Source organism: Notothenia rossii, assembly GCF_949606895.1.
Source record: "Notothenia rossii genome assembly, chromosome: 1".
Classification (NCBI taxonomy): domain Eukaryota; kingdom Metazoa; phylum Chordata; class Actinopteri; order Perciformes; family Nototheniidae; genus Notothenia; species Notothenia rossii.
In genome coordinates this window covers 61,396,213-61,424,161 of record NC_136912.1, presented here as the reverse complement: position 1 = coordinate 61,424,161, position 27,949 = coordinate 61,396,213, and the positions used below count along the sequence as shown (strand labels likewise).

At 40.0% G+C, this 27,949-nt stretch overlaps 2 protein-coding genes across 3 annotated transcripts in view; both read right to left on the bottom strand.

Annotated features, from left to right (window-relative positions):
- Nucleotides 1-2,489: 2,489 nt before the first annotated feature.
- nlgn1 (neuroligin 1) overlaps nt 2,490-27,949 on the bottom strand; it is a 462,861-nt gene continuing 437,401 nt past the window's right edge. For both annotated transcript variants that reach the window (XM_079674266.1, XM_079674267.1), the window contains 7 exons: nt 22,397-22,609; nt 21,288-21,554; nt 19,045-19,406; nt 14,516-14,676; nt 11,204-11,360; nt 10,483-10,560; nt 2,490-8,199 (listed from right to left, as the gene is read on the bottom strand). In XM_079674266.1, coding sequence (XP_079530392.1) covers nt 7,603-8,199; nt 10,483-10,560; nt 11,204-11,360; nt 14,516-14,676; nt 19,045-19,406; nt 21,288-21,554; nt 22,397-22,609 — 1,835 coding nt within the window. In that variant the 3' untranslated portion in view covers nt 2,490-7,602. The remainder of the gene's footprint in view (nt 8,200-10,482; nt 10,561-11,203; nt 11,361-14,515; nt 14,677-19,044; nt 19,407-21,287; nt 21,555-22,396; nt 22,610-27,949) is intronic.
- On the bottom strand, nt 24,915-26,654 carry LOC307035212 (uncharacterized protein). Its single transcript, XM_079674287.1, has 2 exons — nt 26,100-26,654; nt 24,915-25,953 (listed from the first exon to the last, which is right to left on the bottom strand). Exons 1-2 carry the CDS (start codon nt 26,592-26,594, stop codon nt 25,480-25,482), a joined length of 969 nt encoding a protein of 322 aa, XP_079530413.1. The 5' UTR covers nt 26,595-26,654; the 3' UTR covers nt 24,915-25,479.

Genomic DNA, 27,949 nt, shown 5'->3' with positions numbered 1-27,949 from the left:
AATAATGGTTAAGCTAACAGCAACTTCTCTCATATTGAAGAATATTCACATTGCATGATTCAAAAAGAGCCATGATCTATATGGATGCCCAACAGACTGTTAGATGTATCGAGAAAAAATTACAAAATATATCTTACCCAGCTAAATCAGTCAACCTAAGAGAAGCAAAGGCAAAACAGAAGATTTGAAAAGATGTAACAGTTTCATATATGTCTTATTAACATGTTCTGCCCATTGCAATATGACTGAGTGACAGCTGTTTACCTCTTACCTGTGGGTTTTCCTGCTAGAACATGGTGTTATAATTTTTCAACTCAAATGTCACCAGGAGTCACTTTCATCTTAATATTCACGCCGCCGCCGACAAAGCTTGTTTCGCTTGCAGTCACAAAAACAAATGTAATCTCTCCGCAAATAAATTGCCTCAGTAATTACTTGTGAGGGTTGATGTATGCTTCACAAATTCAATTATTCAACTTAGTAAGAACAGCCAGAATAAATAATGAATGAAGACTCAAGAGAAAGAAGAAAAAAAAACATTTCAGCATATTAAAATCATTTATTGTGCTCCAGAAGAGTAATTACTATTTAACCAGAAAGAAAGACAAGTGACAAATAATCTACATTACAAATGCCAGACCAGCTCACGTAGTGCCCCCCTGTTTCACATGGCATTCAAAGAACAAATCCACCTTTTAGTTTTTCAGACTGCTAGCAAAATAACCTCTCAGGATGAATCTGAGGTTTGGTCGTTGTCACTTCTGCTAAGATTTGAGGTTAGAAAATGGCACGTTGCGTTACATTCATTCGCAGTGCTCGTTCCTCCGTTCCCCGTTTTTTTCTTTACAGCACGGGCCGACCAGTCGACCGCGGTCAGGGCAGGTTCACACTGGAACAAAAGTGAAGCGTCCCCCTAGAACAGGGTTTCTTAAGTATCTTAAGTCCCAAACTGTGTGTTTTCATACTCACCCTGCTATATAACTTGCTCATTAAAACCTACTAGTGTTGGGATTCAACAGAAATGACTGAAGAAATGCTACCTGGATTGGTTTCGGAGTTCCCCTCTTCAAATCATGGACACACAGTTTTAAACGAAGGTGACTTTGGATGTAAATCCTTCTCAGACTTGTATCGTACATCTGTTGTTTCATAATGAATGCGAAGCCAATATAACAAAATTGAAGTCAAGCCATATGACACATAAAATAAACTGAATATTCAAAAATGTTAACACAGAAACAGCAATTAGGCACATTGCAGAAATACACACTGATGGATAAAAAAAAGTGTACAGGCCTCCGCTTTAACGGAACTATGAACAATATCAGTATTGGAATTTCCCAAACTCCACTCAATAAGGGCTGACACACGTTTGAAAAGATGTGTTTTACCAAACACACAAGGAAACACACTCCTGCATGCTGCACCTGTTCAGTGTCCTGACCACAAAGCATCGAGGGAATATTCAAAATATTCATTGTCTACCAAACATTAATGTAGTCATAAATCAGAGACTTTATTTGAAAAAGGTGTGAAAAAAAATCTGTTTTTATGGTCTGGTGAATTTCAACAAAAGGTATACCCTTCTCAGAAAATAGTCATCCCTGTTTAAATTGCCATGGCACATAACAGTATCAAGCCTGCAGTTAAAGTTGAGCTTCTTTTCATATTTATTTGACTGTTTAACAATCCAGTTATGTTTTAATCTTATTAGTTCTGAGTTTAAAGGCCTAATGGTTCCTCTATCAAAGGGTAGGTGGGTGTAAGGCCCTGTAAGGAGCTCCTAAAATAATTTTGGAGATTGAGTGCACTATTCGTGTGTAAACGCTAATCGTTTTACATTGATGAGGAATGTAAAAACCTCCTGGAAAAATCCTGAATACTTGGTAAATACTTGCTTTCAGAATTTAGTGAATTTATTATCTACAGGAATTTGGGGCATGTCAGCCATCACTTAGGATATCATAGCAGCAATTTTTGATTACATTTGATTGTACAGTGTTAACATTTGTGTTAATTGAACACTTGAATAAGGAAAATGCTTTCTCTTGAAATCAAATACATGTTAATGTGAATGACAATATTGCCGAATAGCTCTTTTCAATATTGATGAGAATAACTTAACTGAAACAGTGTAGTCATTATTGTTAGCCCTAGTCTGTTAGTCGTAGCCCTTACTTAAAAGCAACTTTGACATTAAAGGTACCCTGTGAAGTCTTTGACCACCGGTGGTGCTGTTGAGCGATGTTTCAATGATAGATGACCAGTCATGTTGGTATATTGTAGCCTACTGTATGCCCACAACCGTGTTTTTCTGAATAGAAGATGCGTTTATCTGCATACAAACACAAGTCAAGAGCATGGGGCTGAGTATTACACTACAATGCAAATCAACAGTTAGAGAAGGTGATGTGCAATAAGAACAAGCAACCAAACTAAAAAAGAGAAAAGATTACATTTCTAGAACTAGAAATGTAATCTAGAAAGTTTTGCCAAATGTTCTAGAGAAAAAGAAAACTTCACAGGGCATCTTTAATATCCAATTGATATCCAGATGTAAGTATGTGTAGACAACAGCATACAGTAACAGCTGAGCACACACTAAGCTAGCTGACAGCTAAACATGTAGCATATGACATGTTAACACAAACTGGTGAAATAAATATGAAAAACCTCAACAATGCTATGTCAGATGCCTATTTGCTCACATTGGGGCTGTTAAGAGGTTCAAATTGATAAAGCCTACTTATTGTATGACTCTGATAGACTGTTATGCAATTAGTCAAATAACATGCTATCTATAACATTTATGGAGCAGTCTACCAATAATAATAGCAAGCAAGTGCTTCAGGCTCATTTTATGTGGTCAGTCCTCCATTAATGTCGAGTGAGTGGTTATTCACAGTCTCTCTTTTTACTGGTATATTTAAAATATTTCTAAACTCATTGATCAGCAGCGAAGCATCAGCTAGCTGTTGCTAAAATCAGTCATGCTAAGGTCTACTGTAACTGACCCTCAGTTTGTGCTTCTAGCTCACAATTTAATCAATCTCCTAGCGCCCTTTTTTATGACTTCTGTAGGTTTAATAGTGATACAGTAGGTCACACTCTGATTAGCACCCTCAATCTGGACAGCCAGCGCTTCTCTCCAGGAGTGTGAAGGTCATCCACTGCTTTTACTTTTAAAAGTTACAATTGTTCACACTAATGATACTGTTTAAATGTGATTCATGCTTATCCTCTGTCGGTTGTAAGGCATGGGAAAGTTATTTAATGCATTTCCTCGCTTATGTAACGCTTGATTCATGAGTCATCGCCAGCACCTTCTGTCCAACAACTTTTTAGTCAGTGCACTTTTTCATCCTCAAGCAATCCGGCAGTACTTGTGTAGTCACCACACATGCTAAATCATGTTAGCTGCTGCCGACATTAGTACGTTCCCAACAGCTTCTAGCAATTTCCATTTTTTATCTCTAATATGTCAGGTGCTGACCAACACTTCTTCTCTCACGCTACAGTTGGCCTGCATTTATCATGTATCATCGGTTAGCTATTATTTAGCATTCACCCTCAGCTGTCAGATACTTAGCATGGCATTGCAATTGCTCGACTATTTACCCATTAGGGCAATTACATGTTTTATTCAATGAGTGGCCTTTGCTTTGGCCCATGTAATTTATTTGTAGAGCAGGGACTGGATGGGTACTAAGGTTTTATCCCTATCCTTGTGATATATGTGTTGTTAAATTAGTGATGACTATTGTGTAGGCTGACAAGACCCAATTAATGTTGTTGTATTTTGTTTCGCAATTGTACTTTAGTTTAAACCTTAAATGGTTTACGGTTGCCCTGTAGTGGACAACAATGACACAAAAGCAGGCATGTTGTGACCCAGGATGGTTTTAAATAGATCACCATGAAGGGAAAGGCCACAGCACACTGTGATATTAGGTCTCATGTTCGGATTAGACTACACAACGTTCTTTTCTTTGAGATGGCCACTGTGTCAGATTAGGCGATTGCATAGTTCTTGTTGTGACTTGCCTCAGATAATTAGCAAGGCTGCATGTTGAAGCCTGACCAATCTTAGCTAACGACGTTTGCGATGCAAATGATATACACTGGCCAAAAACAGATTTTTATGAATGAAATTGAACCATTATTTGTTACTTTATTTTATGAATTTGTTTCTCTCTATAGTAAACAAAAGATATAGTGAAGGTTTTGGTGCACAGCATACAGGTTTTTCAAATGGATGACATCTAATTAATTTCAATGAATGATCCTGGCCCGAAGGTTTAAGTCAAATTGGCTAAACATTCATTGAAATTAAATACAAAAAATACCGTTCATTTTTGCTTTACCATGGTTATGGTAGTATGAGAGTGTGCTCCTTTGGATTAACCTCATAGAACACATAATAGTTATAGCCTTATAGTTGAAATTAGGGTTTGGTCATAATTTTTTTTAGTTTGATCTTCACACAGCTGAAAGTTAGACAATGGTGAATATTTCAAAATGAAAAGTTATGTATAAATATTTTTTGAGGTTCTTATTTTGTCTTGCTTTTAAGGGCATGTTGCTGCCAGAAGGCTATTTAGGCAACATCAGTATTTCATTTTCCTTTCAAGGCTTTACAAACATCTTGTTAAATGGTTTTCAGCCATTGGTTTGGGTTACAAAAACAAAGTCTTGTAGCTTTTTACATGGGTCTAATACATCTTGAGTCCAAGGGCAGGCAATCAGGTTGTTAGTCTATATACTGTACAATATATTAAGTAGATACCAAAACACTTGAAAATCCTAATCATTTAGCACATAGTTGTGTGTGAGCATGTTTCCACGCAAATTGTAATTTGCATATGTTATGTATGTGTGTGGGAGATCAGAAACAGGCAGGCTGAGTGTTAGAGCTGAAAAGGTTTGGCCTGTCGGTAAAATGCCAACGGTCCTACAGTGCGTATTGTTCCGAGATTCGGAAATTCACACTTCTTTTATGATGCTGGCTTGTGTTATTTTTACAGAGAAGGGTATTAAAAAAAATCCCTGGCCCATGAGAATGATGTGTGATAAAAGCCTCGGAATCTTCCTTTTGTTCAAATCCCAGATCAAGCCTTGGTGGTTCATTTCATCCAGAGAAAGAATCTGGAGTACACAGATGTAATTAGTTTATTCCATTTAAAATCTTATCCCGGAAAGCCACCCTCACTATGACACACTAGATTGTATCCCCCTCACCCAGCTTGTCTGCTGCAGAGTTATATGGGGTAACAGTAGTCTGCACTCATTATTTTGAATGACTGCACAGTGCCTGTGAGCGAGCCAAAGGGGGCAGGATGTATTCTCACAACAGAGGCCTCCAAACATCTACACTTTAGTGAAAGGGAAACAGGGAGACAAGCGTTTCAGCTTACCAAGTAGCATCTCTCTGCCAGCATTCTTTCTGAGCACAATAGGATTGCCATCTAGGGGACTCCGCTCTCTTTTTGTTTTAAAGATCACCACCTTATCCCCAACAATGTCTCTTAAGCGACTGGATCCTACTGCAGTCTCCTTTGCAGCGTGACACATTCTTTCTCACTTTGCTAACATTGTTAGCCGCAGAGGCCTCACTGACCTTAAGATGTTAGCAGACAGTCTTGCAGTAGACAGTAAACTAAAGGCGCTGCGGATGCTAGGGGGAACCGTTTTGCTAAACAGCCCCACCTGTCAATTCAGTATATAAGATGAGACGGTAGAGAATCTTAGCAGAAAAAAGAGTGTGGCCAAAATAAGAAAAGAAGTAGCTCTTTAGAGTGAGGTGAAGAGGGTTGACTTTTATGGGAGGTATTTTCTTCTTTCTTCCCATAAGACAATATGCCTCTATAAATGATTAACATTGGCTAATGATAAAAACTAAATAATTACCGTGACACGAGCTGTTTCTCGAGAGTTCCACCCAATGTGATCTGTCTGTGCTTGGCCTTTGACTTGTTCTAGTCGTGTTCGGGCATTCATGTTTAAACATCTCCTGGCTGGATATATGAAAAGAAATGCTACACAGCCATGTGATTCTCCTTTTTGTCCTGTACCATTTGGGCGTCAATCAATTAACACATTTTTCAGTAAAAGAAATAAGAAGAGAAAGTGGGCAATGAAATAAACAGTGCAGGTAATTACTTCTATAGTGGTCCAATAGGTAGAATAGCAAAGAACATTGATCTCAACTGAAGGTACGATGAGTTTGATTGATACAGTGAAATGTGATTTAACCACTATCAAAAGGTAGTACCAACACACAGAGTACAAAACTAGTCCTTATATGCCCAGCTCCACTCAAGCTATATTAAGTTATGCAAGATAGTTTTACCATAATCCAAGCCCCCACCCCCCCCCACCCTTTTTCTGTCCCCAACTTGAGCCCACGATCATCCACAACCTTGGAACTGTATTTCCCATGTTCCTGCGAGGGTCTTTGTTTTCCTGTAATCCAATCAGGAAATCCGTCAGAAATAGCTCCAATGCAAGGTAGAGGGTGAAAAGTATTCTTAATAATGACATAATCAGCAGAGCAGCCATCAAGCAGATAAATTGTCATGCGCATCGTGCTAAAATATCCAATTATCCTTTGTCCCCCAGCTCTCTGTGTTGAAGTTGGAACTACCAGGAAGCCAGTAGGTGGATCCCCGATTCCCACTGGTTCATTCCTGCTGGCAGGTTTGCAGTATAGACGCCCACCCCCCCACCTAAGAGAAGAGGGCTTAAACAGCCTGGTGCTTAGTGTACAGATCTAGATATGTAAATAGGTTCTATACAATAAAATTGTTCCCATTCTTCAAAAATAAATGGCGGAAAAGTATCTGTGACATTTTCTCCCCCTCAAAAAATGGTTCCATTGTGCATATAGGATTAATTTTGTTCCTCAGAGTTCCCAGTCCTTCCTTTGTTGTCTTCAACAATTGTTTTATCTTACATAGCCTCCATTTATGAAGTTAACACATGCCTAAATTGGTTTGCACCTCATCTATTCCGCGCCCCGCAAACAGAGTAATCTGCTGCGCGATGCCAAAGGAAAAACACTGTGTTTTCTTTCTTTTACAAAGCACTCCCCTCTTCTTACCTCCGAGGCGTGTCTGATGCTCTGTTCTGCTCCCAGATAATACTGTCAAGCAGTCATTTGTCAAAAAGCCTCGAAGGCCATATCTGTCGCTAGAAGAAAAAGTAGTTTACTGTACCTTGTTTTGCTGAAATATCAGAACGAAAAATAACAATACAAAAGAAATATCCTCCTTTTTGTTTTAGCTTGTGAGGTTGTTTTTCTTCGACTCCTTATGTGTAGTTTTTTCTGTACGTCTTTTATTTTTCTACAAAAAAAACATCATTATTTTTATTTTTTTCCTCTGGTCCAAACCCCCAGAAATCCTTTGACTATATTCCCTCAGGTATTAACAGGGTGTTGTAAAATCCCAGTGTGATTCCATTGGTTCCCAGCAACTCCAGGCTGGCTTTTCAGCTCCTGACATATCTGCGGTAGTCAGCATGTCGCCCTTAAGTCTCTGCTGCAGCAGTTGGCGTTTTTGGCTCAGCCGTCAGAGTCCTGCCTGTGTGGGTGCTTCCACAGGGCTATACCCGGGTTGTGGAATGTGAGTGTGGGTGCGGATGGGGAAGGGTGTTATTCTGCCCACTGCTGGGGAAGGTGTTGAAAGAGTGGAGCGAGGTGAGCCCCCCCATGGTGCTCGGGATCATGGTTATGGTGTTTGGCGTCATGAGCGGGATGTCGTCCGGTGAACGCCTCATGGCCAGAGTGTAGTCCGGCGGACAGGCAGTCCTCAGCACCACGTCGTGCGGGTGCAGAGAGTCGCCCACGCCCCTGCAGTCCAGGTCCGAGTGCTGCTTCATCTGCAGGGACATGATCTCCTCCTCCTGGGTGTGAGCCAGGTCATTGGCGGCGCTCCGCTGGGGGCTGCAGCGCCTGTGGACGTCGTGCCGGCGCTTGTCCTTCTTGTAGTAGAGCGCAGCGAATGCGAGAATGTTGAGGAAGAGGAGGGAAGCTCCTACAGCGATGGTCACCGACAGCTCGGTGGAGTAGTCGCGCTGGTCCACCAGGTGTGGCTGGAGGTGGCTGTCCTGGGTCTCGGTTGGGAACGGAGTCGGGTTGGGGCGTTTGGTCACCATTGGCTTGGTCTTCGGGGGGCGGTTGGTAGACTCCGGTGGAGGGATCTGTCGACAGGAGGTAAATTAAAAACTATGAAGAGTTTTTTTGAGAAAAATCTTAACTCAACAGTCTGCACACTAAGGTCTCGTGCAAGTAACAAACCAAACATTCATTATTGCAAATGTTTGTGTATGGACCAAACGTCTTTCGGACAGACTTTTCCGGTAAGCTCCATGAATGCAAAGCTAATATTATAGATTTCTTGTTGCGACTCGCCTCCGAAAATGAGTTGGATTGCACGTTGAAGCCTGACCAATCGTAACTTGCAGATGTTTGCGATGTTCATGATATAGATTGGTCCAAGACTGACTTGTATATGTTTGAATATAGATGTATGCATGAAATAGAACAAATGATTGGTATATTTGTATTCTGTAATGTTTCTCTTTACAGTATACAATACAAATAGTGAATGTTTGGATGTATAGAATAAATATTAGATGTCATCAAACTTGGAAAGTGAGCATAAGTCTGCACAGTCTGCGGACTTAAGTCTTGTGCAAGTATTATCTAACAAACCAAACCTAATCATAGCAAATGTTTGTGTATGGACCTCACACCCTTTGGACAGATTTTTCTAGGAAGCTCCATCTTTAAATGCAAAGCTATCACCTAACTCTAGCTTCATACTTGAAGCAACATTACGTTAAATTTCATCCTCAAATAACAGCTGCAAAATGATTTGATGCTACACTGAATAGAGATAAACTGTGCAAGTCCCACTGTGCCCCCCTAACAGCTGCTATTGCAACGTGATATTGGGGAGAGGGTTGTACAATCTCTTAGGAAATGAGCATAAGGCCTTACAGCACTCAGATGAGTTTGATGAAACTGGATAATATTTGATTGACTGTTTGTGGGTGTATTCATAACTGGGATGGCACTTGGTTGATGTTCTGCTCTGTAGCTGTTGTCGACTAGCTATCTGTGTTAGTTATGTACTCATGACACATGCATATGTAACATAAAAGCTGTCCTTATCAGGCGAACAATTATTTATCTTATAGTATGTAACTTTAATGCAAACACATGGAAGTGGTATTGATCCCTTTTGTTTTTACTTTCAACAAATAAATGTGTTTCTCAAAATGGTAAACCATTTCTTTAAGCTTTTGATCAAATTACCAACACTGTTATTCTTCTGGTGGGGACGCATTCCAAATATCGATATACCCATCAATGGACTATGTGGGGAGCCATAGCCAACCTCCAGTAAGGTAAGGTATGCGAGACATGAAAAAACCCAACCCATTAAACACAAAACCTATTTCAATAAATGTAACTTCCCAAAAGTCTACTTTACTTAAACTCTATGTTTACATTCTTTATAATACCTGATATACTGTACAAATATAGGATGAAAACATAAAGCTGATGTTTACGTCAAATTTGGGCTGATCGTGTGAACACATGGGAATTTCTACCTCTGTATAAGGAGCATTTAATGTTCAACTCTTTAATATGTATCATGTCTGTCATATCTTGTAGTGATGAACGAGGCGAACGAGGCGGCTCAAAGAGTTTTTTTGTTTTTTGTTGTTAAGTAATACAAGCCATAATGATATGATGATCTCCGCGCTACGGGTGCTCCGTGCATGTAGGCAGTGACATGTAATATCCAATGATTAGAGACTGTTGGATGCTGCTGTTTTGAGCATTGCAATATATTTATTTTGGTCATGTTATTTATTTATGATTATTTTTAGGCTCAGAAAAGATCTGTTGTCAGTTTGTAGGTGTTGCTATCTGCTTCTTTTTTTTTTGCGTGGTTCTACAATCAGAGAGTTACCAGGGTCTGTAAATGCAATGAAAACAATTGGCCGCAGAAAATCATTTATATTAAATATGTAATTTTTACTTTTGAATACTTCAGTACAAAGGATGTATTGAATAATTTCAGTGATGTATCTGTACACATATAAATCATTAGTCAAAACAGGCCTACATTTGATTGAATTATAAAAGGTATGTTTCGAAGATAAACCTAGTAACCCCGCCCCCTTAAAAAAAGAATGGCTCTTTTGAACGGCTCTCACAAAGGAACGGAGCCATAAGATCCTGCTCCCTTCAAAGAGCTGTAATTCCCATCACTAATATCTTGTCTAAACACATAAGTAGACATTCAAAATGGTAATTTGTATTTGTTGACCTAAGTTAGGTCAACAAACCATCACAATAATGATCTTTAAATTATTTTATTACAGTTGCTTCTCCAAAACCTTTGAAGAGAATCACTCACGTAGTTTATTTTCAGAAGCAGGATAAGCTAAAGAGGTTTTAGTACCAACCTTGGTGGTGGTGGGGATGAGCTGGGTGACATCATTGAGGCTGTGCAGATGAGGAACCAGCTCCAACCACAAGTTGACCTGGGGAGAGGGAAAAGAGAAGTTGGAGATAAATGAAGGGAAACCATAAATGTGAAGAGCATTGAGAGGAGCGTCTCAAAATCAATGCACCATTACACTATGGCAATGTATTCATTGTGACTACATGGATGCCAATATCTCAAATGAAGTAAAAGTCATGCAACTAAAGAGCAAGGTGGTCATCCATAAAAGAATGTTTGACTGAATGATAATGCAAACAATACGTATGATAACTATTGTTATATTTATATTGGAAAGCAAATCTACAGTTGATACTGACAGGGACTTTTGAGATCTGATTGGTCAACAGTTAGCCTGTTGATACATTTGGATCAAATACTCTTTTATTCATGGCTTCTCCAGATAGGATTATCTATGCAGCGTACGTTAATATTGTAATCAATTCTAAATAAAAGAGAGGCAGCCCTATGATACAACAACATCTTATATTAATTAACCAAATATACTTCCAACAATCAAATAAATCCATTCCCTGATTGTTATCGTTTTCAGTTCTGCTAGTATTTTTTATCAACATTCAAAACGAAAGTGCATTTAGTAGCTTCTAACTATACATTGTTGGCACAACAAGGTATAGGTATTATCAACATTCAAAACGAAAGTGCATTTAGTAGCTTCTAACCTTGTTGGCACGGTAATGCTCTTTGACGCGGGGCTTCAGGCCGATGTGGAGGTAAAGCTGGTCTTTCTGGTTGTAGCGTGTCCATGCCACCTCTTCAAAGCGATTGGGCTTGGTGTGGATGAATTTGGTATCCTGGGGGACAGGTTGGTTTGGATCCCTGAGAAAAAGATTAAAAGGGTTGCTTATTAAAAAATCCATAGAGATGTGAGATCTGTGGATCTTTCAACTGATTGCAATGTATTCCCATCGGCGGCGGTATTTGACGCTCAGGGAAGCACCGCATCCGTCCATGTCGGCGGCAGTTAAAGTGAGCTCCCATTCCCGCCGATGGGAATCGCAATCAGTTGAAAGCTCTTTGCGTCCGTTTATGAAGCTGAAGGAAGTCCTTTGGCGTCACAACTGCACGCCAAAGGACCCTGACCAAGCGTCGCTATTGGACTATCAGGGAGTGAGAATGTGTTGGCAGAACAATACAAGCACATCTGAAACAATGCAGGGGATAACACATTGCCTCCCATTAAAGATTCAGTCCTCTACTCACCAGTAGTGATGTTACTTTGAAGTTGTTTTCTTAAGGTCACATGAAGAACTAAAGTCAAATTAATGGTAGAGTAGAGTAGAGTAGACAGTGTTTCCCATACATTGATTTATTTGTGGCGGGCCGCTACAATTAAATATCGTCCACCACAAATGGATCTCATAACAAAAAATATATATATTATTTTTTTTTTTATTTTTTTTTTTTTTTTTGCGTTGCCCCCACAAATAGAATCGAATTCTGTGGGAAATACTGGTAGACCTTTTGAGACTGTCTGTTTATTCAAATGTTGTAGCATCTCCCTCAGGCTAATCAACGCAATTATGAAAATACTGAAACGCAGTCCCAAGGTTTCTTGAAATGGGTCGATTAATCAACAGTTTCACACCTGATAAAAAAAGGTCAAATGGGGTAATTTTGCCCGCCGATGATTGGTTTTCTGTTTTCTGATTGAATGAAAATATAAGAAGCCTTCTTAATAATTTCAAGTTTTATTCAAATGCCAAATTAGCATGTCACCATTTTTAAATTGAGGATGCGCGTCTAGAATTAAACTTTTTATATACATTATAATTTATACATTACAAATATCTATTGAAATTTGTTCAGGTAAAGATGCAGTTCAAGCAACATTTTCATCAAGCATATAGTAGCTACTATAGCCCAAACTAAGAAAAAGCTACGATTTTTTTATATACCATCGGAATTAGGCCATAATAAAACAAGGCTGAGCTACCCTGTAAATGGCAGGTCTGAAACCCCATTTGAACTCCCCTTTTATATGCTGTATATACTGCATAGCTTACAGAGCACATTTCACATGGGCTCCGGTGCTAAATACACCCCCTTTCACTTAATCTGAGCAGAACAGAGCCAGCCATGAGAGAGCTATGGAGGCCCATTCTGAGTCACTGAGAGCCCCATTGTCTGAAAACGGCATATGGAGCCAGCCAGACCTCATCAGGAACACGCTTAACCATTCAAATTGGCGGCATAAATCTCCCAGGTACCCGGCATTCCACGTCAATTTGGGGTTATATATGTAGATCATTAGGCCTTTCTCTTCCCCTTAGGGCTACTGGGCAGTGCACAGAAAAAGCCAATGTCCCCCCATTACGCTCTCAAAAAACAATTACCGCCATGACTATATGCTCTAAAGCAGGCGAGACAGAAGGGAGGGAGAATGATTTTAATTTTATCCTATCGAAAATGTCACTCTGCAGGCTACGGCCAATAATTAAGAATGTATTTGAAGATAGGGTATCTGCGTAGAATACCAATTACACTGTACAGTCCATAAAACATGATAGCACAACTCCTGGTCATCAAATATAGGTTAATATTGAGGGAACACAATAACAATGAAATTATCAATTATTTCATGGTCTTGTAAAGGTAATTGCATGTTGTCAATTGCTGTTTGAGGAATTACAGAGCAGATGGCAACAAAAATGGTTTATATAACCTCATGGCTGACCTTTATACAAAACTTATATGTATAATTAGACCATGCTTGTAAATCAGGTTGCTCCAGGGACAATGACTGGACAGATAATTTGGAGAAAAAGTCTTAACAGTATTTATGGTGCAATACAGCCTGGAAGAGGTCATGCAGCCAGTCAGTAATATGAGTTACTTCTCCTATACCGCTGATCTTACTTTGAAACCATAATCCTCTTATTTGAATTGTTATAGTGTCAGTCCTGTTTTTCGAATATTTTGTTTTTGTGACAGTGTCAGAGCAGGCTGAGGAGGACAAGAAATGTCCTCACTTCATGGTCAGCGTGTGTCTTAATAGAGTAGTGCAGTGATGATGTATTTGTGTAGGGTACCGGAACTTTCACAACGGCTCCCTTACCAAAAATCAATGGAATATTTATATTGGATTTTGGTATATTGCAGAAAATAAGTTCTGTGGCCAACACACACTTATCATAGTTAACATGTTTGGGATTTCTGAAGCATTAATACAATCAGCAGAAGTAAAAAGCTAACGTTAGGCTATAATCGAACTACCACTGCTATGCTAAAGGTGGTTAATGTTCGGCGTGATGACGTTTAATAGATTATGAGGTTACTTGTTAGCAACCTCAGTTTTAACCACACAAGAAAGCTTCAATCATCAACGAGTTGGGTATTTACTGATCTAATTCAAGTGGTAGAATAAAACGTGAGTCTTAAGCTTGTGTTACCAACAGACCCTTTTCAGGCATCTTATAACAAACACGTTTAAAAAGCTGTTGACTTTGATACGTGTTTAGTCTTTAAATGTCATTTTCGGGTTTTATAGGACTCATTACTGGACCACTCTAAATAACATTTAGTAAATGTTCAGCAGTAGTGATTTATAAACTCAAGGTTGCATTGCTCTATGTAAAGATCTGTCCTATCATCCACCTGCTCGGATGTTACTCTCCTACCAAATGAAGTCTTTGTTGTGCACCAACACAGTTTTAAAAGCTGCTAGAGACCCAGTTTCCCTTATACATAGCTGAGACATTGTTGTCCCAAGAGAAATCTAGCTAGGGGAACCAGGTTTCTCTAGTCCTATATCCTCACTGCACAAACATGGTAACATTTAAGCATTAAGATCCCTGGAGAAAGACAGTAACCTAGTTTTGTAGGTTTGTAGTAAACCTGGACTTTCAAACCAACTTACGCTACAATTGAAATCAGTAAACAGGTTTTGACAGAGTTCCCTGTCCATAGGGAAAGCACGTAGAAAGTAACTTGTATTGGCCATGAGGAGTTATGTATTTGTGGTGTCATCGTACCCTGTTTTGGCGAAGTTGGTCCAGTAGGTCATGACCACGGCGCTGAGCATCACGTCGTTCTTGGAGAAGTTGCAGGGAAACAGCTCTGTTGGCCCGATCATCGGTAGGCCAAATACATACGGAATCTCATCTCCATGTGCTGCGTCTGCCCACGGCGGTACCTAATGAACAGCAGACGAATCAAATCAGATCAGTATTATTACATTTATGTGACAGACGCAGGACACTGAGAGGCATTACTTTTGCTGCTGACACTGTGAATATTGTGACCATACATAGACACAGACAGACCAAACAAGCTGAGAAAATGCAATACTTTTTTTCAGAAAGAAAAGAGGAAATGAGATAAGTTTTTAATATTATTTTGCCCACCATATCTGGTCCATTATTCATTGTATTACAGAGAGACAAGATGGAAAATAAAGGAATGGCGCAGACAGAAGAGGGTGGCTTTGAGCTAAATTCTAAACTAAAATGTTAAATAAAGTATATGTTATGAGCTGAAGTCTGTTGAATGAAAAATATGCCTTATGAAAATATGTGGATACAATTGCTACTGCTAACTTTCTTTCACTATTGCATAATTAGAAGAAAAACAAATATGCAGAAAGTAGTAATAAGTTGACCTAGGAGTTAGGAAGCCAATAAACCTAAAGGACATTTCTGAGGGTATACGGGTGCAAACTGGTCAGTTACAATAATGTAACTAGAATAATATAGACATGCTTTCTCAATGTACTGTTGGGCAATTTGCCATGCCGTAAAGCATTTACGTTTTGTGCTCAAAACAATCTGAAGCACATTTGTACCCACATGTGATACAAAGACGCTTATTCTAAAGCAACGTGTGGCAGCCTGCTTTTCAGTGACAATCTCGTTGTATTACAGTAATTATAGAAAATCTAATTGTGTATGAGGATTCTGTTGGATACACTTAAAGCTTCAAGGTGGGTCAAAGCTGATGAAACTTCAGAGGCTGGGCAATGGCAAACAAGTCAAGACATAAATAAATGCAAAAACATGACTTGAATCTGGTTGATTCAGATGCATCAAACTGAGGAGAAGATCCACATTTATTGACTCAATTTTGACTTTGCTCGAGGAATGTCCAACTGGGGTGGCAAAAGACCCAGGATGAGCTGCAGTTCCTTGTAAGTTCTGACATCAGTAAAGAATCTGAGCAATCTGCATGCATAATGTGCATGCTGTTAGATAGGCTGAAATCAAATCTGCAAGGTTGTACTATGGCTATTTGTGGCTGGTAAAACAAGTTAAAATGTGTTTAAATGAAGTTGTGCGGTTTGTATCTGTTTGATTAAAATTTGAATTTGTTCATTAAACAAAAAAGTCCTTTTAGTTCATGCAAATGTATTCTTCATGCGGACATCTATTTTGTGTCAGTAAGAAACCCCCCATAGCAGTTCAAGGGAGCAGTTGTCTTAAACATTTTTAAGGTTGTTCAAGGAATAAGTCCATTTATGAGTGGTTTTAGTGTCATTCTTTTTTGCTTTTATTGATTTATGTAGTTATGTAGCATATACCAGTACCAATCTAAAAAAACTGAGAACAATACTTCTTAGGATTGTGCAAAAGAGAAATCTTGGTTAAAATTCAATGATCTGAAACCATACCTCTTGAAAGCATTTTCATTGATGCAGTGAGTTGCTCTCAAATGATAGCTACATGTACCAGGGGTCCATACATCTTACTCTACCATGTCTGTGTTTTCTTAGATAATGTCATTGTCTACGTTTGTCTCTTTTAGCAGAAACTGACAGCTTTATCCAGGAGGACTAAGAACACACCAGAAGCATTTTGTAACTTTGATCATATTGATGATTAATAAAGGATACTCTTGGAATTTTCCAAGGTATAACATTTTGTAGCTTGTTTTCAATAAGTATATCAATTGTCCAAAGAGGTTATATTCTACAGTGTGTCTGAATGTAATCATTGTGTAGGTGTGTAGTGTGATTCTGTGTAGTTTATTTATGGCATCCCGTTGGATGTGACGTCATCTGAACAGCACATTGCACGCTCATTGCTTGATAGCGCACGAAGGTCCGTTTACGCCGGTTGTTAAAGGCCATGTAATGCATCTAACACAGGTGTTTTTTAACATGTAGTTTAGATATCACCAGAATAAAAATAAATAAAAATGTTTAAAGTTTGGTCATAATTAAATGACATATACGTTAAAAACCGATGTTGGTTCCGAAGTTTGCCGAGTACGCCCCCGATCACTCCCGAACGAGCGGTGACGTCACACGTGGCAAATATTGCCATTTGATCAAATCAGTCCAAATGGCAAGCAACGCGATAACTTCAGACAGCGACAGCGACAGCGATCATTCAAGCTCAGATTCGGTGGGTTATCTGGATTCAGTTACAGAAGTAGAGAGTGAACCAGCTAGCCTTTCACTTCAAGGCATCTTGCCTTATCAGTACGAGCCTCCTGCCCGGCAATCGAACAACGAGGCAGAAACTTGTGAAAGAGAAGCGGATTCCGCAGCCGGAGAGACTCGAGTCGGCAATACTGAATGGTAAATTCTGTTTTATTTAATTTGACCTGCACTAAATGTCGATCTTAATTTGTCCTCTGTTCCTCACACGTCCGGCAGATATTGTTTTTTTTTTATGTTATGTACAATATTCAGGTGTACATGTCAATGCTGTGAAAGCATGCCCACTGCAGATGAATGTGTATGCTGCAGAGAGATCTGGCAGGTGATGGAACAAATAGACAGTTTGCAAACTACTGACCAGATAGAAGACACCGACGAGAAACCAAGGTGCATTATTAGCCACCCAGGCTTTAGAGAAGGCTGTCTCAGTGTTTGGACACTGAAAATAGCGTATCTTCAATACAAACAACAACACAGAGCAGTTGATGGCCCACTACACCAGTAAGTAAATATTGATTGACCCAACTGCCTATTGCAGCTTTGCTTTCATATAATACTTTTAGTCGCTATAGATATGGTACACTTTTAAATATACCATTAAACTCTTTCAAGCAGTCAAAAACAGCTTGGCTTTTATTTTTTCTGTGTATGCAAGTTCAATGTATGCTTGGGGAAAGAAACAACTACACATGTGAGGAAATATATAAGAGGTCTATGATTCTTTCAAGCAGTCATGTACAACCTCATATTTATTTTGTACAAGTAAAATACAAATATCATGTTATAAGCCAATTTGTAACCATTGCTACATAATAGGACTACATAACATTTTATTTTTCTCCAAATATATTTATAATCTGTATACTTTTTTTTCATTAGGAAGTATCGATATACAGCTTATCGACAGTTTGTACGTTGGGGTGTACTCGGCCCAAAAATCAGAGTCCCGCTGCCTGTGCTGTAACCGAGATACGGAAGACTTACCCTGAACCGGGAGGCCGCTATCAGGGATTTCAATTGCCAAATCTGTAATTTGACATAAGTCATGCAGCTGAACTGGTTAAAATGGTTTCGCATGATGTAAATAATTTACAAAGTACATCATTTACAATATTATTTTCCAAAGAAACATGTAAATATAACAACATTTTCCAAATCACAAGTTTGTAAGATTGTATTAATTTACTGTTTGATAAATAAAAAAGGGTTCTTTTGTTAATTTTTCACTTGTAACATTTGATCTTCATTGCAGTGTACATTAGTCTATTTTGGTATATGTGCGAGCCCACAAATAATTAAAAGTGGTACAAATAATAAAGATATTCAGACGTAATTCATTTTTGGCCTTACTTATTTCACTTCAACTTTTATATATTTCAGTCACTAGGCAAGTTCACTGTACTCTGGTGACATTTAGCTCAAGCTGGCATAACACCTGTAGTAACTTAATTCTGACCCGAGTTTTGTGCACAATCTTCCAGCACCCATGATCAATGTTTATAGCAATCAGGAAACATTCACAGCTCACAACTACACATCGCTTCCCCATCATGAATTGTTAGATAAAAAAAGTTTAGCGAGGTCCGGTTACACATATGTTGAGCGAAAATAGCGGAAGGATACAAAACAAACAATCCAGACGGGGCTGGTGTTTGCCACGTGTGACGTCACACAGCTGGGTTAATGGCTGGCAAGCTTTTCGCTACCGGAGCGGAATAACACGGGAAAGTGGCACACATTTCATGTTATTTGGGGGGTATTTATGGAAAGAATCATTGATGTTGATATGTCAAATGAAACAGTGGAAAGTGATGAAGCGATTTATTAACACAGAATAACGTTTATTTTGGACATTTCATGGACTTTAAACAACATCGTTATGGGGAAATGCAAGTCTGCGTCCAAATGGTTGGAAGATAAGGAGGAAGGACGATACTGTATATAGTAAATGTGAGGTAAAGTGTGTCGCCAATGTAACCGGTTAAAACTCCAAGTGGCGATGAGGTCTTGAAATGTATGGAAAGGGTCTTAAAAAAGGTCTTAAAAGGTCTTACATTTGACTTCAGGATTCCTGCATATACCCTGATACTGTATGTAGAATTACGTAGACATCAACAGACTCACCTGTTCTGTCTGACAGTGGTGGTAGAAGGCATAGAAGTATGTTGGCGATCCAAAGCTGGAGTGCAGGTCAGCTGTGGCAACAGCTGGCGCGACCCACTGGTGGTCGGTGAAAAGGGCCAGCAGTGTTTTCCTGCGGGTCTCTGGGTTGTGCCTGTCGGCCCAGTCTGTATACATGAACTTGATGGTCTCTCTGAGGATGTCTTTACCCTCTGGGTAGCCATAGAGGTCATCCACAAAACTGGACACGGCGTAGTCAAAGTCGTTTGCCTGAACGCCGTTTTCGTTGTCCACGATAAGCTCCACAAACTTAAGGCCCTCGCCCTGGTTCACTCCCAGCATAATATCATAGTTCAGGAACTCACCTGGAAAGAGATGGTGCAGATGGTAGTCAAAAATAATAAATATAGGATAAAGATATTGTTGAACATTTATGGCTATTAAAGGTGCAATGGGAATATCTCGTAAGATTCACGTCTCATCCTAACCACTCCAAAGAAAGAGAGGGCAGTGTTTCACAAAGAACATTCCAAATGTTCCAAAAATCGGAGAGACAGCCCCAAAAAATGTTCTCTTAAAACCATGTATGGCTTGAACTTTGTGGGTTCACTTTGGCAGTGGGAGCTGCACTATAGAACTGATTTGCTGGGATGAGACGTGAAGCGGCTTTGGGGACCGAGCTTCAGTTAGCAGCTGTGGCAGCTCGGACTCGGCACTCGAAGCACTGGGAGTCACATGGGACGGGCAAGTGCTGAGTCTAATTTGTGTTACAACAGCAAAATAAACTTTGATGATCCAGCGGAATGAGAACCAAGAGCCAAGGGAGCTCTGGCTAAAAATGAGCTAAATGCTAACTGCTAAAAAAAAAGCTCTATGCCCGAAACAAAGCATCCTACGGAGCCCTGGGGGCCACGTTTTACTTATTCATGAATTATGACGCTGCGCTGTCTGAACACGTCTCCATGTTTGTGATTGGTCAAATGTTGCTAACCCCGTCCCTTTCACGTGAACGCGCTCTCAGTCGGACAGAGAAACCCTGGTTGATTTACTGAGTTGATAACCAGCTTCGTAGGACCGCTTAGCGACATCGCGTTTGTTAGGGTTAGTTAAGCCGGGTAACTCAAACATACCCAGGGTCTGTTGAACTGGCTTCGTCGTACAGGGCACTGGAGGCAGTAACGTGTAACTCAGCAGAATTTGAGAAGAGCAGCACCAGCTGCAAAGGGCTGTGTCTTTTACTGTTTACTTCACTGCGTTTCCCTTCATTAGAACCGCTGAATAGAGATCGAGGCTGCTACTGTACGTTTAACCACACACACCTCTACACACATCGAACTACCGGAGTATTCCCCCTCGTTTTATGAAGGAGATGTCGTGTCACCGGGGCGCATGATGTGTGTGTCTGTGTTTGTGCTCAGCTCCGCTCCGCTCTGTGTGTGCGTGTTTGGTGTGTTTGTGTGTGTCCGACACCACTGGCATTTGTTTTCAAATGACCACGAACAGGAATTTACACAAATCTGGTTCTCCATAGTTATATGTGTATTCCCAAGTGAAAGAAATGTGTTTAATCTTAATCTCGATGTGCTATAGTCCTGCCGGAGTGCATCGGAACGAACAACACTATCATAAACAAATGCCCCCCCACACACACACACACAAACACACACACACACACACACACACACACACACACACACACACACACACACACACACACACACACACACACACACACACACACACACACCCTGGCGACCGGACATATTCTTCATAAAACTAACCTCAATTTAAATAAAACGAGGCAACGCTTTATTAACTCGTGCTCAAGAGTTAAAAAAGCGTTTGCACGAGAAGGTATCTCGTGCGAACGAGAAAGTAAAACGTGGCCACGTTTTATTAATTTTTCTCTCTATGAACCCTCCAGGGCTCCGTAGCATACAACTTGCAGGAATCATGTGTTTTATATTAAATAGCAAGTGGGAAAAGCTGTTTTTTTACTGGACTGAGGGCAGACTGGACGCTACAGTGACTCACTATTGCCTCTAGAGGAACAAGTGGTATTACAAGAAAGGTCGGGCCTGGGCTAGTGAGTTAGCATGCAAACTTCAGTAGATATTTCTGCAACACAATACATTCATGTCTTTGACATAGCATCTCTATTATATCCCCTTTACAATCTGTTGATAATGTTCATTGTTGAATGTTTTATCTTACACATTGCACTTCCAAACAAAGGGAATTGATACCTTGCTCCATGAGTATCTGCGGGTCATCAGGTATAACATCTCCATCAATGACAGGTCCAAAGGCGATGTGGTAGCGAGCCGGCTGGATGTCTTGATCCACCAGCTCTTTGTAATGTTTTCTCTGCAGGCAGCTCACAAGCTCCACAGTGTCCTCCAGGTTACAGCCCACCTTACGGGCCAGCATCCGGGCGTACTTGGCTGGCTGAAAGCTGACCGCCCAGCTGGACAGAGCCGTGCCACTCATGGCGATGGCCCTCTGGAACAGTCCTGGAGAAAAAACAGCGGAGGAGGAAACAAAGCATCTATAATTATCCTAAAATCAGGCAGGACATTGAGGTGAGGAAAGTAAGGTTCAGGGACCAAACACTCCCTCTTAATATACCAGCATTTATTTTATTACCTGGGTAGACTAAATATGCAAAATCAATCTATCATCTTTATCTTGAAAAGTTAAGGATGGTTATTATCTGTTTTCTAAAAACTCATCAATGAGCACTGGGTGACAGGTTGCTTAACCATGAATACAACCACTGTAAGTCAGAGTAGTTTTAACATAGCTGTGCCTTACAACTGTGATACAAATCAACGTCTATATGTTTAAATGTAAATTGTAATAATAATTGTCGTTCGGAAGATGGCCTCTATCAAAGCTGGATTTTTATTCAGATTATTATGAGATAAAGAAATAATTACGCATCAAATTACATCATAACTTGAATTTACATCATTACATGAATTATTATTCAGATCAGATTTTTGAAGTGTGTGTCTCACTGCCTTTAGAGACAACTCGTTCTAGTTAGTCATGGGTCATTCTACACCATGCATGGTAGGAAATGTTTATTTCACTTCTGAAGAGTTTTTCTTTGGTATCAGTTTGCTTGGCCAGGTGGCCAATTATGTCATCATCACGATTGTTGTGGAGTTATAGTCAAACACAGGAGCAGCCACAAAATTAGAAAACAATGAAGACCAAAAAAACAGTATCTGCCAAACGATTGAGTTTCTTCTGCACCAAGCCCTCATGGTCACAGAGCACTGCATGCATACTTAAATAGACACAAAGCTCCCAACGCTAATTCCCTGGTAAATTGTGATTCTTTTTTTACCTTTAGTGGAGTTGCTCCAGCGGTTTCCCTCGGAGTAGTGAGAGAGAGTGAGCAGGTTGACACAGGAAGCTCCGGCGCCAGAGCCAAACACGGTGATACGTAACGGGTCGCCGCCGAAGGCTGCAATGTTTTCACTGGTCCAACGCAGAGCCTGGATCTGGTCCAGCAAACCGTAATTCCCCTTGGCTGCCTGGTCACCTGTACTCAAGAAGCCTGCACGAGAGGACACAGAAGAGAGGGGGTGTTAGGAGTCTTATCCTTCTTTTTGTTAGTAATAGCAATGATATTACTTTACACAACTACAACCAACATACGTGTATACAAATGTAATAGCAAGAGCAATATCCTTTATTTTAAAACGTTTTACTGTCATATGCAATAGCTTTGTGTTGGCAATACAAATATTTTGTCCCATGTTCTTCCTAAAAGTTCTACCTGCAATATACTTAAGACATACGAAAAAAGACATAAAATAGTGCAAGTGAATGAAAATTGAGCAAGTGAAGAAAATCATAAATATTGTGTCTAGTGATTTGGTACAATGTACTTCTCAAATGAACAAAGTACAGGGCTTCCTGTTTGTGAAATAGTAAACCAGTATTGTTGTGCTGTAATAAGCCATACACAAGTTAACATAGAAATATTCAAAGTTATTAAGTTTAAAGCAAATAATTAATGTTAGACAAAATACTCTAATAAGGTATGAGCATACATCACAAGTGAACTATTTCATCCTCATTTGTCTAAAATAAAATAAATAAAATGTTTTTTTATCATTGCTGAAATGTAACTTAAATATAGCCACTGTGAAATTGTTAAAAGATGATTATTGTATATACAAATAGCTGTTAACCTTTTTGTGATGTTGTGATCTGTAATTATCAGAAGCAGTTTTGAGTTTGCCTCTACATTTTTATCACAAGACCAACATTGACAAATAAGCGATAATCAGACTAAAGAAATGTTAAAAAGCACCAACATCACTTGAAATGGATTTTCAGACACGTTTCACAAAGAGTGAAATCATTTGAAGAGCTTTTATTTTTCTCAAAATAAATATATTGTATTCATAGATCTGTTGGGGTTCATCTGTTTATTTCCACTTATTTTCTCTTTCATCTCCATGATTAAAATAAAAAATAAACAAACATCTCTTTTCGGATCATCCAACCATAACTGTCTGTAGATAACGAGACATATTTCTCTCTTGTACATGGACAAACCAACAAGCCTGGATGTTTGATAATTTGCTGCAATAAAACAAGAGTTATTGCCCCGTAGAGCCACTTAGAGTGGGGATACGCTAAATATAACACAGGCAGGCTCATTTTGGAGAGAATCTCATTTAACACTATTAGTCTAGATGGAAATAGGGGTCCACGCACACCCCTCGGAATGTTTTATCCCACCGGATTTTTCTTAATCCTTAAAGTGTCTACTTTCAGAATGTGCGAGGTGCCAAGCTGAAATAATGTCCGAAAGGCTCCATTTTTAACCCTTTATTGCACCTAACCCAAAACCGAAACATTACAATTTGATGTAGCAAGAGGCATAACCTTTGAAGTAAACAACATACAGAGACAAATGAATACATTTTTCCATACAAATCTGACCCTGGGAATTCAATGGGATGGTTATTTTTGACATTTGACAAGATTTTGCCTATTTCTGGACAAAAACAGCAAAAAATGCAAAAAATGTGTCTGACCAATGACTTTTTTATTTTTTCAAACGCATAGAGTGAATATTTGTTGACAATCAGTTTTTTTTCAATCCTCCAAGTGTTTATTTTGAGATTATATTGGGTACCAAACTGAAATAATGTCTCAAAGGCTAGTTTTAATCCTTATAGCACCTAACCCAAAAATCGAAAAATGAAAATATAATGTAGAAGAGGCATAACTTTTGAAGTAGACAACTTACAGAGCGAAATTAATAAATTTACCCACACAATGTTGATCCTAGGAATTCAATGGGATGGTTATTTTTGACATTTGACAACATTTTGACTGTATTTCTGGACAAAAACAGCAAAAAAATGCAAAAAATGTGGGTCTGACCAACTACTTTTTTATTTTTTAAACGCATAGAGTGAATATTTGTTGACAATCAGTTTTTTTTCAATCCTCCAAGTGTTTATTTTAAGATTATATTGGGTACCAAGCTGAAATAATGTCCCAAAGGCTAGTTTTAACCCTTTATAGCACCTAACCGAAACATCGAAAAATGAAAATATAATGTAGAAGAGGCATAACTTTTGAAGTAGACAACTTACAGAGCGAAATTGATAAATTTTCCCACACAATTTTGATCCTAGGAATTCAATGGGATGGTTATTGTTGACATTTGATAACATTTTGACTGTATCTCTGGACAAAAACAGCAAGAAATGACCAAACATGTGTGTATGACCAACTACCTTTTCAACACATAGGGTTAATATATGTTCACAATCAGTTTTTCTCTAATCCTTTAAATGAAATGAAATGATTAAATAAAATCTTGTTGGGTTTATTTTTAACTCTTTATTGCACCAAAATCAGACATGAAAGATTATGTAAAGTGTGATATAATTACAACTTCAACAATGAATACATTTACCTTTTCATGTCACTACCAACTTGCTGACCTAAACTACTCATCATCCTCATCGTCACTGAAGAGATCTTCTAATTCAATTTCTTCCATCTCCAGCTCTTTATTCTCATGCTCATACTCTCCATCCACTTCACCCATAGACAAGTTATTGTTGGCGTAATCGGTCACCTTGTCAAGAGCTGCGTGCTCTTCTGACTCTGCTCTCTGAGCCAGTACCTCAACAAGAGAAGGAGGGAGGATGGGTCCAATTGCCCAGCCCGGTTCCAACACCTCCTCTTCTCCTGTCTTCTCCCAGCCCATGCCTGGATCATGTGGTTTAGGGCTCTCGATTATTGCCTTGTCTGCTCTCTTATAGAAGGCGACTCTGTAGTTGGCTCGCTGGACATGTGGAATGAGACAGACCTTTGGGGGAGGCAGGCATTCCAGGTCTACTTTTGGCTTAGAGTCCAGGACTTTGTCAGCGCCGACCATCTTTCTCATCATTTTCACCCGTACTGTGTCCGTGCTTGGCCATACATAATGCATGTGAAGCTCTCCATCTCCTCTTGAAGCTCATCAGTGACCATCCAGTCTGCACCAAGCTGCCTGAAAGCTTTGTGGAGTTTAGGAGTGTTCTCCAGCTTCTTCAGGGGATTCACCTTGCCTTTGCCTTTAAAAGCGCTGGTACAGTCCTCCCCAGTAAAGACGTAGAATCCCAGCAGTGTGCTACAGTAGTCAGGGCCCAGTGATTCCGACAGTTCTGTCACATTTATCAGTGTGCGATGTTTGCCAGTGCTGTGGTCAAGGTAGATGGAGAGGTTGCTGGCATGGTAAAGGAGGATCATCAGGATGTCTGTGTCAGGTGTCCTCACCACACTGGACTTGTACCCCCATTTGACAGCCTGGTGGAGGTACAGGACAATCCAGCTGTCTGTCTCCTCCTGGTTGGATCGCAGTTCATAGATCTCAGAAGTCTGTACCTGTAACAATCAAACAAAGTAAATGAATACTACTACATATTTTAACAAATTAACATTTTAAGTTATGCAGTTTTTGTTGTATGTATTAAGGGCCCAATTATGGTCTGCAATTGTATGTGTTTGTCACGCTTTTTCTGTCAACGTACTTTTCCATTTGTTGATGTTAGGTCATAAGATCTTCCGTCAACACACACCACTGCTTTCATGCTCTTCTCAATCCGGGATGCTGCCTCATTGCTCCCCCAGACCCTGAGAAGCAGGTCACATAGCTGCTTCTTGTTAAGCTCATTGCCAAGGAATGACTTAAAGTCATAGGGCCTCCGGGTGTTTGGACCATCAATTATGCGCTTCTCAGAAGAGCCACGTCTGAGCCTCTCCTGGGCTTTGATGGAATCTGGCTGGTAGCAATCTGTAGAGAACACAAAATGGTGCTTGGCAACCATTTGGTCCAGGAGCTGCATGCAAATCCCTCCGAAGGTCGGTGGGAGGTTGGACATCATGTGGAAGAGAGCGTTGCCATCCTGTATGAAGAGGACATCATTGGGGTAAGGTACGTCTTCGTCCCTGTCCTGCAGCAGATGGTGAAGGATAGTGGCCTTGTTGGTTTTAGAAAAAATAGCCATCCGGAGAGCCAAGGGCATGAGGAACAGGTGAGAGGGGATACCGCATGAGTTCCTCAAGGTTGATGGGCATCTCCATAATCTGCGACTTAACGAGCAGCTGAAAGGCGAGGTTGCTCTGCTCCTTGTACACAAAGAGCTGGAATCGAAAATAAGGAAATGAGGAAGGCATAAATACAACAGAGTTTTACGGTTTCATTCCTTTCTGAATAATGTTTTTGTGTAATTAAATATGCAAATGGTATAAGTAAAATCAATATCCACCTTTCCCTGCGCAGATGTAAGTTTGACCCTCATGCTGCAGTAATCCATTGTCTTGAGCGTAAGTTTCTTGAGGCGATCAAAGAAGTCTTTCCTCTTGGAAATGAAGCGCTCTTGGATGAACTGCTCCTTGGCAGCCCTGCCTGCAGCCTCGGCCCGCAGCACGTCAGCCTCAACCTCTGGATCGATGGGAGCTCCAGATGCGAGGGAGTACAGTCAACTTTTGTCTGGGATTCTCCAGGGGTTTGTGAAGCCATTGATGGTAGAGATGACGCTCTGCACCGCTAATTCAGACTTTTTGATTTGGGCAGGCTCCAGCTCACGGTGCTTGCCTGATTTCGGCATCTCAGGGTCGTCAATCATGCCACACATCTCAAGAGTAAGCTCATAGAGCTGAGCGCGGGCAGAGGTTGTGCGGCACCATTTCTGGTATGCGCCACAGTTGTTGAAGAGACCTAGTAGACCACCTGCAATGTAGAGAGGGAGAAGTCTGAATTTTAGCATCATAACCAACATGAACATGGAAATTAAATATAGGTGACTATGTTTGTGTCCACAAACTGACAAACCTGAAGTCTTAGCAAACCTCATGAATGTCTCCTCCATGGTCTTGTCCACTGCTGCGAGAGCCCCTGGGATCAATGATCGTGCAACAGCTATAGCTCCAAGCTTGATGTAATCAAGAGCACCAGGATGGGAGAGGTCGATGTTTGTGAGAAAGGCCTCAAACCAGGTAAGGCACCTGTAGGAAATTAATGATAATTAAAGTTTATTACAACAACTACAATAAGCTCCCACTTATTTTTATATTGAGTATTCAGGGAATGAGTGCATAGATTACCTGGCATAGTTGTGGCCATCATACGCAAAGAAGAGATCTGCCATGGTGCCGTTGCAGTGATGGAACAGCTCGAAATTGTTGGTTTTCACAGCAAAATCCATCATAAAGACCAGCCTTGCATGATCCATCATGGAGAGCCAGAACATGCCCGTTTTGCCCAGGTGGCCCCTGCGTACCTTGTCTTGGTATTGGAGGTAGTCACCAATCAGCTTGAGCATTGTGGGATCCTTCAGAGTGGAGTTGAGGCTCTCAGAAGTGCAAGACTGGATGAGGT